The sequence below is a fragment of the Centropristis striata genome, chromosome 2 (genome assembly GCF_030273125.1).
Source record: "Centropristis striata isolate RG_2023a ecotype Rhode Island chromosome 2, C.striata_1.0, whole genome shotgun sequence".
In the NCBI taxonomy this organism is placed as follows: Eukaryota; Metazoa; Chordata; class Actinopteri; order Perciformes; family Serranidae; genus Centropristis; species Centropristis striata.
Window position 1 is genome coordinate 40,587,798 of NC_081518.1, and position 18,566 is coordinate 40,606,363.

Sequence of the window (18,566 nt, forward strand, 5' to 3'; positions counted from 1 at the left end):
AGAGAGAAGAGAGAAGAGAAGAGAAGAGAAGAGAAGAGAAGAGAAGAGAAGAGAAGAGAAGAGAAGAGAAGAGAAGAGAAGAGAAGCAGAGCGTGGGGAGATGAGCGGTCCTTGAGTTATTCATAGCCTCTCCATCAGATTTGTTAAGGGGATTGGAAGCAATTTAAAGGCCTCCGCTGACTGTTTGACTCGAGCAGCATTATGTCTCTCTATTCCATTATGTTGAGCCGCAGTGTGGGGATAAAGACCAGGCTTCCTATTAGCCTCTGTATAAACAGATAGGGTGATGCTAGGCGGGTGCTAAGCCCCGGCAGAGAAGGAGAACTCTGACATTGAGGAGAATAGACATCGGGAGACGGGCGCCTTTACTATCTCCTTGCTTTGTCTCACTATCACCTTCCTTCTATCAGTTTCTCTCTGCACCGACATTCCCTCTTATCTGCCACACTCTGTGGCATAGGACAGTAGCACCGTTGCTATGGATCAAGAGGTGTTATGACTCAGTGAACAGTGAGCGGAGAACAGTCACAGGTCTGTAACCTGAAACAAATGGATGAGCACATTAAAGCCATGTCTTGTGGCCACAGGAACGGAACGGGAGTAGAATGAACATTCCTGTTCAAATCCACATAGCAGGATAGTCAGAGCGGGTATCATTTATCATTGCCAATGAAAATAACTATGATCTGCAGGTGCAAGTTTTTTTGTGTGGAGAGATGTAAGAGTTAAAACCCAAAGAAAACAAATATAGAAACGTGTTCGATAAAAAGGTGAGCCATGGCCTCTTCTTCTGTTTACTGTCAGTTGGCAAACCAGCTTACAGGTGCATTACCACCAAGAATTGGACTGGAGTTGCTACACTCAAATCCAAATGGCTGCTGAGTCAGCACCTAGTTTTGAAATCACTTACCGCTCCGGCCCGGTGTTTGTCTTAATGTCAAAGCACCAGTGGAGCAGTGGAGAAGTACAAAACATGGAGATAAGATGACAACTTTGTTTGACTCATTTAATTTTTCTTTAACCCGTGTAGCATGAAAGCATGACGGCATAAGCACTAGAGATGTTCCGATACCATTTTTTCCCTACCGATACCGATTCCAATACTTGTGCTGTGGGTATCGGCCGATACTGAGTACCGATCCAATACCAGTATGTTAAAAAATATCATACTACACCCGTATGACTTTGATACGATTGTGGTAAGGCCTGGCTCAGGTTAAACCCTTTGTAAAACTTGAATAAATACACCAAATTCAAGCCATTTACTTTTACATTTATTTTCAAATTAAACAGTATACAAAACAGTAGTGCAACAGCAAGTTAAATAAATAAATAAATAAATCTAGGAATATATTTAAATTAAAGTGCAGCCACAATATAAGACGGTTATAAGAGCGTCGAAGAAGAACTGTGCCAGAGCAAACCAGTAAATAGATTACTAATTTAATAAATTACGTGGTATTGGATCGGTGCCTGGACTCTAGTACTTGCTGATACCGATGCAGCATTTTCAGCAGTATTCAGAGCAATTTCCAATACTGGTATCAGAATCGAAACAACTCTAATAAGCACCTAGCTGGCAGTCTAGCAAGCTGAGCTGTCTGCTAGTTAACTTCACCATGCTTCACTGATACTGGTCACAAGGTTGTTGGGTCTAACAGTCAGTCTGCCCCACTCTCTGCCGAGAGGAGAATACTTTTCCTGGGAGAAGACTGGACGGCAGCACCAGAGATGGACAAGCCAGCTGGCTAACTAGCCAGACAGACAGCCGTCACTGGAGCTGGCAACAAGTTTTATAGCTTCACAGACATGTGTTATCAACATAAAAACACACAACAAAAGCCATTTTGCTTTCTGATCGGCAAACACTTCAATTTCCCATTTTAACCTTATTCAATTTTCTACGTTTGTGACATGAATGTGAAAAGGGCAGCCATATAACCAGAACTGGAGCCGCATTAGTGGAACCTGCTGGACAGACTAATATTACACATTTACATCAGGAAGGTTTGTCAACACAGAGGAAAACCAGGCCTTTTAGGAGCACAAATCCCTCACTAAGCATTGTTTCAGTTTCTCAGTAGAGGTGCCAAAAAACATGAACAATACGTTGAAAATATGCCATTCATTTTTTTCTGTCAACTTTCAATACATGAAATGGATAACGCTACTAAAATTGGCATGACTTCGACCTCACTGTAGTGATTAACAAACTCAAATAGGCCTATCCTCTGCAGTATCCTGTTATTCTCCTCCATATAGAAACAGATTATTAAAGAACAATATTGCTGAAAATACAAATTGGCTTAAAAAGCAGAACAGCAAGGGAGGAAAGGGAAGAGAGAGCGTTGGTGTTGTAGCTAATTATTCTGTTCACACCAGTCCCCTGTTACTCTCATGCCTGCCACTACAGCATAGACATGTGCTAGTTCACACACACTCACAAACATACGCACTACACTCTACTAACCCGACCACACTATCCTTTCCATGTGTCCTTTGCCTTCAGCATTGTAGCAACCGCGAGCTTCATCAATGTTCACTAAAATGAGCAGTCATTTCATTCTGCCAGCCTGTGCTCGCAAGCCTCCAATTAGCAGCTTATTAAAAGCACTAGTGTGCTTTTATGGAGCTGTCAGGTCTTTGTACTGGCTCACAAGAAATGTCAGGTCAAGACGTATATACTGTGCACATACATATAGTGTATACCTGCACTCATTATACAACATACAATATACATGCTGTGCAGCTGTGGAGTGGTTGTATGGCAGAATTAGAGTGGAGGTAGTTGCAGAGATGAGGGAGGACATGACCGCTAGTGAAGAAAGCCACGATTATTGATTCCACCGTGCTGGATGGTGCCGGGACTATATTGGGATTGGATGAGTGCATGACTCCTTTCATAACTGAACTCGTCTCTCTTCCTTGCTTCTCTGCTGTCCTTCCCTTCGCTTACTTTCCAGCGCTGTGTCATGCAGAGGTGAAGGCAGTCGAGGGATGATAAAAGAGTGCGGACTGAGGATTCGGTCTGTTGTTCAGACAGACAAAAGGCAGAATTCTGGTCAATAAAGTCACATTCACTGGATGCATTTTTAATTTGGTGTTGTAGTTCAACTTCAGCATGTAATTTGCGAGATCACAGCAGTGAGCCGAATTGCTCCTCCGGATTGGATTTTGACAATCTAATCAGCAGTGTCTTGGATATCGTACATGATATATAGGTGAACAAACAAACAATGCAACCCCCACTGATTATTCATTTTTAAAATGCAGAGCATGATGACATTCATTACTACAATTGTGGATAAAAAAAACTGATGAGGGAAACTCAGTGACTCATTAGAAGATCAGAAAACAACTCATGCTTCCCCTCCTTTTCTTCTCCGAAACTTTTTTCCTCCTAATCCTCCTCCACACTCCAATATCCAGTCCCTGTCTATTTTTTTCTATCGTCTAGAGGGGCAATCTAAGGCCAACAACAACAGTAGCAGCAGCAGCAATGTTACATCCCCCCTCCTTGTACCTGTAAAAGGCCTTGCAGCAGCCGTAGCGGCGGCTTATCCGGGCTGCGGTGCAGAGTGGATGTGACAGCCAGCGCCGCGGCTGCTGCATTAGTGTCTGATATGCTGTGTGTGTTTGTGCATGTGTACTGTCACCTCACTCATCACCACACTCCAAGCCATTAGGGTTATGTGCGTCTGTGCGTGTGTTGGTTGGGCAGTAGAAAGTGAAATTCGAAGGAGAAAATGAAGCAGTTCAACATAAGAGGGCAAAGCAGTAAGGAGGGACAGAGGAACCTACAGTGAAGAGGGAAAAGGGAGAGCTGGAGATGAAGTGATGGCAAAAAGAGAGGATCAGCTCTGTCTGTCTGTCCCTCTTTCCTTCTATGTCTCTAATGCCCCTAAGCAAGTTATTTGTTAGCCTGTTACTCAGTAAACAAGCTGTGACTCCTATCCCCCGCTGGCTGTCAAAGGGACACACACATACTAATGTATTAACACGCACACACGTGCAGACACACTTGTGTGCTCTATTCCCTCAGGGATGCAGGAGAGATGGGCTCAACGAAGGCCGCCATGCAGACTGATCTCATTGCTCTGCTTACAGAGGTTGGAGGGGACAAATGTCCACTTTGTGTGTGTTTCAGTTGTGTGTTTGTGTGTGTGTGATGGAGTTTGAGTGAGGCTGACAGTAATGAGGCAAAATGAGAAGGATGAAAGCACAAAGAGTGTGCGCCTGCTCTTGTTTTGTTTTTGTGTATATTTGTGGTGTGGTAGTCCTGCTATTAGCCATCCCGCAGCCTATCAGACAAATTCACTGTGTTCGTCCGCATCGATTTGTTCCTTGTCTTTAACCCTCAGACTGATCCATGCCTCAGCTGGAGAGAGGGAGAGCCGTTGGTATTCTGAAGGAAATGTCACAGCCGTCACCAGTGAAACACATACTTTGCCTCTGCCAGACGTTGGGAGGCGAAGCTCCCCCCTTGCTTAGAGTGAGATGCAAGGCGATAAGGTTAGTCTGGAAATATGTAGACCTTCAAGTCCAATTTATTGATATCTGGTGCCTGTCTAACACTAGGAAAAACAATATAGCAGCTCAAAATATTCCGTTTTCCCAAACAAACAAAGCTAAATCTTGCAGAGCCTGAAATCACAACAGCTTGTACAAATAATGCAACTTTTAACAATGTGACATTTGGTCTTTAAAACAGGCAATAAAGTGAAGTTTTGTCTGTCTGACACCAACTCTGTGGACTCCTGTCCTGCCTACAGAAACACTTCTTTCCTCAACAAAAGTTTTGACCACCTCCTGCAGTTAGAATTAGAGCTGGTCACTTGCCAGACTGTTAGAAAAGGCTGTCCTCAGGCAGGCTTTAAATAGTTTCCAGCCTTCTGAATACAACCATGTGCTAACACAGAAAACATGCTCTTTAAGGGACAAGCATTTTTTTTTTATATAAAAGGAGAATGTGTCTAGTGATCAAGTACAATCTTCTAAAAAGAAACTAAACATTTATACAGGAAAAGATTCAACATTATTATCATTCAAAGAAATTAGACAGGTGAGCTACGGCATGTGAACAGGTGGCTATCAAGTCTGCACCATGACCAGCCACTTGGCCTCCTGCAGCCTTTGGCAAAGAACCCATATTGCCAACATCTGCTGTGGGTCTCAGGTATCTGCAGGCTAAACCACCTTGTGCAGACCTCTATATAAATCTATGTTTCACGAAGAGACTTAAAAGATGATACTGATTCTGTGAGTCTGAGATCCTCAGTAAAATCATCCCAAAGCTGTGGAGCCCTGATAGCAAAAGCCTGCTCACCTTTAACCTTTCACAATGATACAGGAATAGCTTGGTCTGCTGGGAAACCTCAGGCTGCAAAGACCACAGGCCGGCAAGTAATAAAAATACAGTAATCATAAATAACTGGAGACCAGTCCATGCAAAGGCTTTAAGTACCCAGCAAAAGCATTAGTTCTAAAACTGGAATGAAACTGGGAGAGCGCAAACCTTCGCCAAGGCCAATGGTGCATTCACATGCTCCTTGGACATAATATTCCAGTCTCCTGAGTTAGGAAGTCGCTCTTTGATGTGTTTGTGAGCTTCAAGGCACTGTGAGAAAAAAAATGGTAATGGGCCTGCACTTATATAGCGCTTTTCTAGTCGCTTTGCGACCACTCAAAGCGCTTTACACTACAGACTGCGCTCATTCACCCTTTCACACACACATTCATACTGGTGGCAGAGGCTACCCTAAACGGTGCCACCTGCCACCATTGGGAATTCATTCACACACCAATGAACACAGCACATCGGGAGCAATTTGGGGTTCAGTATCTTGCTCAAGGATACTTCAACATGTAGGCTGCGATGGTCGGGGATCGAACCACCAACCCTTCGGTTAGCCACCCCAAAAAAAACAAAGGATGCGACAAAGCGGATGTGTTGTAATTTATTTCTCAGAGCATTTAAACAACATGTTGATAGTTTTCAGTATTCACGCCAATGAAGAGCAAAAGAAATTGATCAGGTGAGCCATGAAATGTGTACCAATATCTAAGCTGTTTTTCCAAATGTTGTTCCCACTTGAGGGGGCGTTTCCCAGTCGGGAAATCCTTTTTCCAGTTATCCCGACACCATATGAATGCAGTACAAATAACCTTTCCCGCAACATTAATGAAAGTGAAAAATAATGTGTTTCTGCTTGTGATTTGCATCCTCTCTGAAATGAAATGGATTCTTCTTTGGCCCATGCTGCACCCTTACAAGTCCATTAAATCAGGCGAGTAGCTTGTCAGTAATCATGCTGACGAAAAAATCGAACCACCTGCTTGGTGGAGGCAACAAAGCCAAACAATTACAAGATGTGTAAATGAGTGTCGTTCCAATCTAATATGATCTTTGTGAGGCTATATTAACATTCTGAAGAATTGCAACCTTTTCCCCCCTGAAAGAGATAAAAAGGCCATAACAGCAGTGAGGGCGTCAATAAATAAATGTATTCACAATCTTCCCTGTATCACTGAAATTAGTATTGATTTAAATGTTTTCATCTTTAAAGCTTTCTAGAATTTTTTCTAAAGTATAGTAAGATGCACAATGTCAGTGTCCCTTTTTCGAGGTGTGAGAGAGAACTGTGTGGGGTTGGAGCCAAATCTTCACTGGCCACCTCCATTGATATGTGGCCCTGTCCCTCTGCTAGCAAGGAACCACCGGACTGTGAAACGAGCTTTTCCAAACTTGCCCAAAGCCCACAAAGACGATTTACTATAGTGTCGAAAGAAGGAGCAGGAGAAAACCTTAAAAAATACATTTGTACTGCATCCTTGTCTGCTGAGAGAGAACATTCAGGGTAAGCTGTACCATCACACACACTTGACTTGTTAATGCAGTGAAATATGACAGTCAATTTTTCCCCCTCAGTTAAAATGTCTCACAGAGGCTGAAAGGGTTGAAAGATTCTCTTCAAAGATGCTTCTCTCTTGCAGATATTTTTTCCCAGAGGCTACCAAATGGCTGGTTTAGTAACTTTGTCACAACAGTTTCAATAAAGAATGAAGGATGTCTATCAGTGTCATGGCAACCACACCGATTTATAAGAATATACACACACTTAACACAACAACTACAAAAACACACCTGCACCTTTGTTTACAGCTGTATACTTCTCACACAAACACCTCCAGGAAGATCAGTAAACTGTACCTCACACTCTGATGTTAGCTCTGATGTGCACACAGTCACATTAACACACCCACCAACCCCCCTCACATAACTGCCACACACACACAGACACACATACAGACACACACAGCACACACACTAAAGATAAAATGCAGAATCCAGGCCAGGAACAAAGTGAAAAGCTCTGCAGAATAAATCCGTCTCTAAGCCAATATGTAGCCCTAACTCCACACTGTGTGACTTCCAACCCGATCTATCAAAACGGCTCATTCACAAACATGGCAAAACACACCAGTGTAGAATAGAGCAATGCTATTCCCGGAGGAAATAATCTCCTAAAACCATTACAGGGAACAACGTAGGTGCAGTAGCTATGGGGAGGATTATGGCCAAACCCTCTCATACACACTCACACTTTCCTTCCGATTTTGCTCAGTTCCTTTATGCTGCACTTGTGCATGTGTGTAAATAGAAGCCGCTCCCGGAACTAGTGTAACAAGCATAAGAAAGCTCATTCCACGGACTGGAACCAAGTCTGTGTGTCAACATCAAGAGTGACATGCATTACATATTGAATACACTGAGGGGTCTATGTGTCTATTTGTGTTAACTTATTAATTTTACAGAGCACATATCACATATTAAGACTGTTGTAAAAACACTTGGCTTAGCACAAACAATGCTGTACCAAGATAAAGACCCTTATTTTCCTGAACCCTCTGGAGCAGCGGAGCTGGCAGTCAAGTACACCCAGCCCAGTGCATCAGGGGCGTGACAAACACACTCTGTATTTTCATGGCCATGCTTGCATGGCACTCCTGGGAACAGATAAATAACGACACATTCACACAAAAAACATGCATACACAATATCTGACAAATACAGGATTTTTTAAAATTAACTCTGTTTTGTCTCCAGGAACACTGCTATAAAATTTAATCTGAACAATCTCTATCACATCATGTTGCTTATCACAGCCACACGTTGTACCTGTATTGTAATTAAATATGAGGAGCCCCAGGCGATACTTTGGCCAGACTCGTTAAAAAGAAGATGATGCGCGCAGCTGTTGCCCCCGGTTACCAGGTGTTTTTGAAGGAGACGCTTGGGAGGACTGGAAGGAGGGAGTGATTAGCGGAGAGAGAAGTTTTAATTTATGTACCATCCAATTTTCATAGAAATGTGTGGACTGTTTTCAATGGGTCCATCTTTAACACACCTGTTGGACACAAAAAATGACTCTGTAGGTCGTTTGTACAAGCAGCAAAGACTGTCCTCCTTTGGACTGTCCTGCACCGGTGAGACACAAACCCCGTTCTTGGACGGGGAGAACAGACATCAGACTTTCCCCCAGGAGAGCGGGCTCATGTCCCATGAAAAAACAAAAGTAAACGGTGTGATTTAAACTGAACGTCCATGCATCACGCTTTGTGAATCACGTTTTTACGTAACAACGTCACTTCCGGTAATCACATCACCCTCACAACTACTTCACTTCCGGAATTAATGTATGTTTATTTACTTTTCAAACTGTTTTTTATAATGACTTACCTACAACCTTTTTTTGCCATAAGTCTAGGTCAGTGGATTTGTAGCCTAATTCACCGCAACTGCAGCCTTTTCTTTTTACAACTGCAAGCAGTATATGCATGTATAATGACGTGTGTGCAATTTTTAGAACGCTCTGTACCGCGATATGCTCATATGGGTCGTTTTGGGTTGAATTGACAAATGACCTATTGTGACATTAAGGTGAGAGATCATGTTGGCCTGGTGATTTGCAGTAAACACTGTCTATGAATTAAAACAACACATTTGATGTGCACATAAGCACAGTCTGGTGTTTAGCAGGTTCGGTATGTTACCCTGTTCACCATCTTAATTTTAGTGTTTCAGCATGCCAGAATTTTCTACCTAGCACTGAATGAAAAGTACAGCTGAGGTATTTTATGTGATATGAGAAAATTTGAATCTACCAGTAGTTCAACAGGAAATGTTTGACAATCATCAAAGTCAGTATGACTCTTCCTTTAAGGAGGTTGCATGTCTTTACATAATGTCATGGCAATCCATTCAATGTTTTTTGCTATATTTCAGTAGTGGAAGGTTCATATAGTCAGACAGCGAGGGTGGCTTTTGGGGGTTTATTTGTTTTATGTATAACACCTATATGATTGGTAGGACAGGTTGGTTTCTTTTCACAAATACTTCAGTGCAGGTTGTTTTGAATTAAACACAAATGACTCATCGATATTCAGCAATGCCCTTTGTACTTGTCCATTTACAGTTTTGTTCTTGACAAGGAGATGTATTTTGGGACAGAACATGGTTAGACAGTATAACCCCAGGCTACTGTCACAGTGCTGTGTGAATCAGAGAGGAAATGTTCTGCCTCATTTATTCCTACTATTCATTTATCTGCAAAACCCCCTGTGCTCACCAAAATAAATACGGTGGCTATTTTGCCCGTTTGACGCCACGCCAGCTTTCCTGGAGGCAGAAATGCTACAAACAACACACCTCAAAGGGCTGGCGCATTGCACCAGGCGCTCCTAACATGTCTGTGAGCTCACTCCAAATCACTGTAAAATGGGGAAATTAGAATGTGAGGAACAGCAGTGAATGCAGCTGATGTGTTAATGAAGATGTATGCTACATGTGGCTGTGGGTACCGGAGGTTTAGCACTGGGATGTTCCTCTCAGTTTTGGTTGAGAACGTGTAAACTGAAAAGACACATGTTTAAGCCCAAATCAATTATGTTTTGTTTGTTTGTTCTATCCCCACTACAGCAGCTTTTTCCTTCACTGAAAAGAGCTTTTCAAAATGCTCGCCCAAGTGGCTTAATTTGTATGGCTGGGAAAACTTTCATTTGAAAAACACTTACCCCCTTATTGTCAGTTTGTCTAAGTACTTCTAAATCAGACAGGCCGACAGTTAATCATCAGATATTTTATTTTGGGTCAATATAGTTAATCACATAACACAGACATGTCTTTTCTTCTTTATAAGACAGCTGCAGAAGTATGTAATAAAGTTATTTCATCAAGAGTCTCAGTGCATCATTGATGCTTTGGGGCATCAGGCTGCCTCTGATGGGGCTTTATCTATTGGCCTGTTTGCTGTAGTACTCAATTTGATAGTAGCACAATTCAATTTAGCTCTGAATTAGGTTTTTACATGAGGGCTCCTCTTGGTGACTGGATAAAAAGAAACAGGAAAATATGCAGTAAAACAGTTCACCTAGAAAGAAAGACACAGTCGAGAAGCAATAAAACATAATAATAATAATAATAATTGTTATTATCGTTATGAGAGAAAATAATTCCCATCACTATTATCTTAAATTTCTGCCATATCCTTCCTCAGTGTGTGAATGTCTCCCTCCGTGATAGTGCCTTGATTACCAAAACGGCTTTTAAAAGTGTCTCCCTCTGCAATCCAACTGTAAACTTAATCCCTGTATAATCAATTCTTCTTCTTGGCCACCCTTGTTAGGTGGCAAAGCTGTTCTCTTACCCCCACCACCACCACATTATTAGTCAGACAATCAACAAGCCACTTCGACACAGAGCTGGTTTAATTGGATGCTGCACAGAGCATTACCATGCCCGTTGCCTAGCAATGGATCCTTTTGCCAGTTTTGCCGTCTTTGTGCATGTTTTTCCCAAAATGACATCTATAATTACTTTGCAATTACTACCTTTTCCCTAAAACATGTTCTTATCACGCTCCTGAGAGCTTCTTGCCCAACGGTGCTCCTTCTGATTTGACATTATGTGATATGGCCCCAACGGATTACGGCGATCTTGAACTGCAGACGGATCTCATATGGGAGTCACTGTATACCATTAAAATGATAAGGACATCTCCTGTGGTCATTTAACATTGATGATTGCAGATGCTTTGAGGGTGATTGAAGCATCTGCTCACATCAGCAGTGTACTGTTCAAATCTCAACCTCCTCACTGTCCTGCAAAAGTCATTTTCCTGCTAATTAGTTGTCACTGTGGTGAGAAGTAATGACAATAGACAACAACTACTCCAACAAAGGCAGCTCTCTGCTTAATGATGCATTTGCTTTTGTGGTGCAAAGAAAAGATAACTTTTTGTTGCAACACTGTTACTAGGTGCTAACCAACTTGAAGTAACTGGGTTAAAATGTTGAAGATGTCGACTTGCACTATGTCACTATGTTTGTTGCTCAGATTGATTGGATTTTTGATCTACAACCATTGATAACGGCCTTGGAAAATGTGAATTTATAGAGATTCTAGACCAGGGGTTAGCAACTTTTTTGATATCAAGTGCCATTTTTACATTTCTTGTTAACCAGTGTGCCATATCCACATTAAGGTTAACATTAAGTTTGATTATGACACATCAAAATTTAAATCTCCAACGGATCTTTTGCCTTATTTAGCCTACTTATTCCGTCCATATAGGCCACTGGTTCCCAACCCCCATGAGGGGTCGCCAAAGCTTTAAAAGGGGTCAAGAGGGTTTTGACCCTGAAGGTGCATTTTGACCAAGAAAGTACCGGGTTATGAGTCCATCTGGTACTTTTGAAGGTACTAAAAGGTTATGAAAAGATCATGTCAGAGTTGAAATCAATGACCCTAGCAACCTTCTGGCAATCTTCTTCATCAGGGAAACAAATAATATTACTTTTTTTACCAGCTGTGATTACAAGTTATATTTACAGTTCCCATTTGAACTGCTTTAAATACATTCCCTGCATGTCAAAATGTTGCAATAGCAGCAAATGTCAAAAAGGGAGAATTAAGTGTAACAAACAGAAATATGAGCACTATACAAGAATGCTGCCATCCTTACCCAAAAGGTCCTTTGGCATGCAGATGAGAGGGCACTTCAACATTTTCAAATAACTCTCTTGCACAGTTATTGCCAGTATGCCATTGGTTAAGCCAGCTTGTGCCAATCGTGGCATACGTGCCTAAGGTTGCTGACCCCTGTTTTCGACCAAATAGTGATTTGGTCAAGTTATGTCATGCTACTAAAGTCATACAATGGGCTCGAAAAAAACTTCCTTAAAGAGACTTGAAATCCCTCAATGTGCGAGGACAGACAAAAAATAACTGTGAAACAAAAGAGCATGAGCACAAAGCTGTTATGAATGCGTTGCTGTTAGAGACACTGGCTGGAAAAGGATGATAGTAACAAAAGAGATTACGAGCCATATGCAGGATGTCGCCGCCAGGTTTGTTGGCTGGAGAGTCCAATAAGCGGGCTAAATGAGGCCTTGACACCGGCCAGGAAACAATTCCAGACTTTTTTTTTTCTCTGGCAGTGCTGATGTAGTGAGGCCAGCCAATACACTACCATGGGACTGTTTACAGCTATGACATTGGACTGAGATTGGAGTCGTGACACGGCCCTGAAACAGCCCTCATCCTCTTTGGGCCGCTCTAACAAAATACCTCACTGTATTACTGTACCGGGAGGTGAGAGAGGGGACACTTACGGCTTCCCAACATGAAAACCTTGCTCAAAATGATGATAGGCAAGGTGCCCTACTTCAATTATAAAGATCTATTAATGGTGTTAATTTGTTCTTTTGCTATTTTGTGTTTTCATGTTTTACCGTGCTTTGTCCTGTGATTGACTGGTTAGTAGATTAGTAGATCTAGTTAGTCCGTTCCCTGTAAATCGTAATTCTGCAGAAGCCAAAAAAAGATTAACCAAAATTTCCTCATTCAAAGAAACTTTGTGCCTCACCTGTATCTACCAATTCCTTTATGCAGCCTCTCTGCAAATCAAGCACTTTTTTTTTAACCTTTTTCATTTTCCATGTTTATGCAATTAGTATTTTCAAGTGTTTCACACTTATTCCCTGCAGTAACTGAACTCTGCGTGCCTTAATTAAGATGAATTAAGATTAATGTGCATTCATACCCCCATTTTATACTCATTAATATGAAACAATTTTAAGGCATCTTTAACCACTCTGGGCTATAAAATGTTGTCGCTAGAGGTGCCTGAAATGCCATTTGGCAAATTACGGCCAAAACTATAATACACAATGAAACACTAGTTATTCCCAGAGATGCTAAATGCAAATACACCCAATAAATTAAGTCTTCTAGAAACAGCCTTGCTGATGTTGGTTATAAACAGTTACAAAGTTATGTACATGGCTTTTAGTAAAACATACTTGATAGCCAAATTATTAGGCATTCTCAGATACATATAATGCAATATAATAAAACAGCCTCGCGACTAATCAAATCTAATCCAGAAGGTTATTGTGTGTGGTCTCGGGGTGACCCTGAATAGTTGTATAGTTAACAATTTGATCCAGAGCCTGATTCAGCAACCCATCTCACAGTTGAATCATTGTGTTGGGGTAAAATGTGCTTATATAACAGAAGCATCATTCCATTCAGGCTATGTGGAATAATCCCTTGTCTGCATATACATGTATTAATCAGAGCAGCCACAAGAACAAAGCAAGCACTCGTGGAGCATGTTTTTAAATTTATGAATGATTGTCTGATAAATTCAGCAGCTGGAGGCACGTAAGAACAGCTGACAGTCCCCCCTCTCTCTAGCTCACTACTTTCTGTGGATTACTATACTGAGGGTTAAATTAGGATAAATTAAATGAGGCCTCAAAGTTTTATAGTAATTACAACTGCGTAATAGAGTTAATAAGTGATGTGACGCACGCATGCACCATTAAGAACCCTACACTGTAAAAAACCTTTGTAGAAATTACAGTAAAACACTGTCAAATCGCATCAGAAATAGGTTGTCAAATTAAACATTGTACATCACTGTAGTGAATACTTTTAATTACTGTAAATCAAAGAATATCATAAAACTTTAAATTCAACTGCCATAAACTGCAGAAAACACACAGTTTTAGTGTAAAAATATAAAATTTTGATGTAAAATTAATGGAGAAATACCATGATGACACAATCATCCTAAAAGTAATGGGGTTATTCAGTATAAATTACAGTTTTTGCTGATATTTACATTTACATACGCTCACTGTATTTTTTACAGTGAAGTTCTGGCAACCAAAGCTGCCGGTATTTTACCGTAAATTAAACAGATTTTTTTTTACAGTCTATCAACCAACACATACTTAATATCATGTAGACAATATGAATCTTCAAAAGCATCAATGGAAGTTAGTTAGCTAGTGAGCTAGCTAGTGAGACCCATATTGTCTTTAAAACTTGCTCTCCCTGTTTAAGCCACACTGTGATGCTCCAGCCGGCACCGCTTAGAGTAGCAGGTGGTCACAGCAGACAGTGAGCTGAGCCATGCTGAAGACTCGCCCACCCCACTGCTTACCCCCCTCCCAGCCTTCCTCTGCCCTTTATCTTTCCTACCATCCCTTTCTTTCGAACCATTCATCCAACCCATCAGCCTCTCTGACTCAGCTTTATTTCTCCATCCTTGCTGTTCTTTCTCTTTATCCGTCCATCTGCATGCCCCCACAGACAGTTGCAGCCAGAGTCTGACATCCACCAGATGTACAGTTGTTTTTCTCTAACGGTTATCCTCCTCATGCTCCATTTTTCCAGCAGCACATACACCCACAGTAAATGGAACGCAGCTGAACACACTTAAGAAGTCACAAAGATTTAATGATCACTGTCCTTGTGCAACTGTGTGACTTCCTATAGCAGAGCTAGGCTGTGCAGGGCCTTTCCACAAGGTAAAAGATAGACTGACATGCAGGCCATCAATCTTCCTGCTGAGTTGCAACGTACTCCATGTAATCTCTATCAGTATCTACCTCCATAGGAAATTAGAAATAGCAGAGTAGTACTGACCAATCGCATTTGACTGTGCTTTGGTTGCATGCAGTTATACAATCCGTGTGGAGAGCAAAAGAGGTGTAAAGCATTGGCAGAGATACAATCTTGAACCCACCAGCTGTGGGGTGATGACTAATTAGCGTATTACCTTTATTGAGTTATTTATTTATCTGCATTTATATGCAGAGAAACAATCTGGTCCTAGATGTCATCTCTTAACTCCAATCCCTTTCTCGTGTCTCAAGCTGTTAACTGGACTGCAAACAATAACCGACAAACTGAAGAGGAAGCCCCTTATTTGGATATCCTCCAAAGTATTGGCCAATGGGTTGGCTATTATGGGATTTATTATGGATTGTACTTTATGAAGCAGTAAAAAACAAAAATGCCCCAACATAACCCAATCTGCATTAACATATACCCCAAAACACCAAATGTTGCTACCAGGATTTATACAAGTCTGCCATTAAAAGTGGGAGTTTATTGACTTTCTCTAATCCATAAACAGATTAAATATGAATTAAAATCTGCTCTGGTTAAACTGTGACAGCTCTGAGAATAAAACCACACAGCACAAAAAAAGATACCTGCAGTGAGTATGACATGACTAAATCCTCTTTGATTACCTTAAACACGAGGATTAGTTTCCAGAGGGGGAAAAAATCCTCCCATAAGTCTAAGTGACAGCGCTACAGTTAGTGGGCAGAAGGACAGGAGTGGAATGCTGTAAAACAAGAACGAGGTGATTTTTCCATTCACTGGTGAAGAAAATGGCTATTCCGTTCTCTCTTAGTCAACTTGAAAATTGGTGGCAATAAATATATGTTTTGCTCTGTTGTCTGGTTCCTGGAGTTTCCTCAAGAGAAACTTTGTTGAATTCAGTGACTATGGATATCGACTTTACAACTCCACAGTTTCTACAGCCCCTGCGTTTTTGAGAAATGTTGCAAATAGGAGTTCACAAACCATGTTGTTGTGGGGAGTTGCACCCAGAAGTTTCCAGCTGCAAGAAGGCACTGATCCCTGCCAATGTACAGTTAGCAGGGTTTTCTTAACAGCTCAAATTCCAGTAATACAAAACTGGAAAGAAATTGTAAAGGTAACTAGAAAATTTCCTCTGGAGAAATTTTGAAAGGGCCACGGGGGCTACTGCCGGTGTGTGTACACTATGATGAGATTCTTCAGAGATTTCAAACTATGCCCTTTAACCTCAAAATGTGTGTGTGTGTGTGTGTGTGTGTGTGTGTGTGTGTGTAGCGAAAATCGCATAAAGTTACCTGTGTGTGTGTGTGTGTGTGTGTGTGTGTGTGTATCGAAAATCGCCACTGGTCCCTACAGCTATTGCTGTATGGGACCAGTGCTCGGTGCGATTGCCCCGAGGCCCTAATGATAATTAAGCACCATATAGTCCTTTTAAAAAAATAAACAAAAGGGGTGGATTGCTGAACTACAGAGTGTTTGGACTAAGTTTTAAAAGTAAAATTACCACACAGTGAAGGAGTTCCTGTATCTTAGGGTATTGTTCACGAGTGATGGTAGAATGGAGCGTGAGATGGACAGGCAGTTTGGCGCCAGCAGTGATGTGGGCGTTGTACCGGACCATTATGGTAAGGTTTATCAGTAAATATACGTTCCAACCCTCACCTATGGTCATGAGCTTTGGGTAGTGACAGAAAAATGACCTCCCGGATACAAGTGGCCGAAAAAAAGAGTTTCCTCCATAGGGTGGCTGGGCTCAGCCTTAGAGATAGGGTGAGGAGCTCAGACATCGGGAGGGAGCTCGGAGTAGAGCCTCCTTGCTCCATTGCATCGAAAAGAGCCAGTTGAGGTGGTTCAGGATTCTGATCAGGATGCCTCCTGGGTGCCTCCTGTTGGAAGTGTTCATGGCACGTCCAACTAGTAAGAAGCCCTGGGGAAGACCCAGGACACACCTCAGGCAGAGGCACGTCTGGAATACCTTGCTTAGTCTGCCGACCCCGCAACCCGGCCCCGAATAAGCGGAAGATGATGGATGGATGGATGGATGGATTACCACACAGTTTGTGTGTATTTAATTTATAAATAATTGTCAGCTTTAAATAATCCTAATGGCCAGAATTATGTCTTACTAAAATAAATAAATAATAATAAACACATTGTTAATCAGGGTGGAGAGGCAGTAAATTCATGACTTTATGAAAACCAGGATAGAGGTCATAAGGCCTATTCCACTACCAGTGGTAGTGCCCCTTCCACTACAGGAACTGAACCAATACCAACTGTGCCAAAGGCATAAATGTGCAGAATGCCACCTCTATTCAAGGTGCTGCTGACACCTCATCAGATTTGCCATTTCAGCACACGGGTCCTTGTTCCATTTTAGATTCTTATACCTCCAGAACTCAACTGCATTGTTAAGCTGTAATGCATTTTTGGTCCATATTGAGAAACAGAACAGATAAACTGCCTTGCTTTAGAACCAAACCTTGACCTCCTGGTGACACATCAGTCCTCCCAGTGACCTCCAATACCGGCATCGAATAAATTAAACTATCTTCCCACACAAACCCCCAGAACTAGCAGGTTAACAGTTTTCATAGCTGAAAATGAAATGATCCGACAACATTGATGCGTGATGTATGTTACGTACAGCTTCTCTAAGGAAGCATTTGCTACTTGTTGTTAGATATTGCTTAAATGTCACTGACTCACCAGCGGTAAAGTCCTTGTTGAGGTCAATGAAAGCGTTGGAGTGAGGAATGCGCATGTTGACAGATGAACTTAATGCTTTCTGCCACTGTGGAGTCCTGAAGTGGAGAAAAACACATTTTAGAAAAAAAAATCAAGGTAAGATAGAATGAGAAAGCTGAGAATGTTTGCATTACCTTTTGGTGAGATAGCACACTTCTGTGTCTGGGGAGACGGTGACTCCAAAGATGTCTGGTATCATGTCTCCATTGAAACTGTAGAAAGAGGTTCACTTCATTAAAACTCACCAGTGTTTTCCCTCAGCTTGTGGAAAACTCAGTTGCATGTATGTGCTGGGGCTTTTGTGGGTCTTCTCCGAAAAAATGTTTGTTTTTCGATTAAAAATAATCAATTTCACATCATTTTGGACCAATATTATGACCATATATCCAACAAAAATTGGAAAAGCTATAGCAATAACAAACGTGTATTTGTACAAAATCAAGTACATAAATCAATCAATTCAATAGTCAATTAATGTATAAATGTATGCATTATTAACTCATTAACTACATTAACTACATTTGTCGAAGGGCCAGACTTTTCCTAAGCAGACACTGTGGGTGCCGGACTTTCAGATAAAGAAAATATATATAATATATATCTATATATATATATATATATATATAACTAGATACTTAACTAGAAAATTCTCTCAAACTTCCACCAAGGAGGCAGTTCACTGAGGAGTGATGGTTAAAAACTGTGATAACGGTTCATAAACTGTGAAACGTTATTTTAAATATGCTAATAGTAGAATGCATTTTTTCCTTCTCTCATTGTCTGAATTCATCAAGTTATTATTCTGCAGGCTGGGAGCTTTGGCGGGCCGAATGTGGCCCGCGGGCCACCAGTT

The 18,566-nt window shown here is 41.4% G+C and overlaps 1 protein-coding gene across 1 annotated transcript in view; it reads right to left on the reverse strand.

Annotated features, from left to right (window-relative positions):
* Window positions 1–18,566, reverse strand: part of itfg1 (integrin alpha FG-GAP repeat containing 1) — a 168,529-nt gene that overhangs the window by 147,878 nt on the left and 2,085 nt on the right. The window contains exons 5-6 of the mRNA XM_059351179.1: window positions 17,848–17,925; window positions 17,675–17,769 (exon numbers count right to left, since the gene is read on the reverse strand). Of these exons, the coding sequence (XP_059207162.1) occupies window positions 17,675–17,769; window positions 17,848–17,925 (173 nt within the window). The remainder of the gene's footprint in view (window positions 1–17,674; window positions 17,770–17,847; window positions 17,926–18,566) is intronic.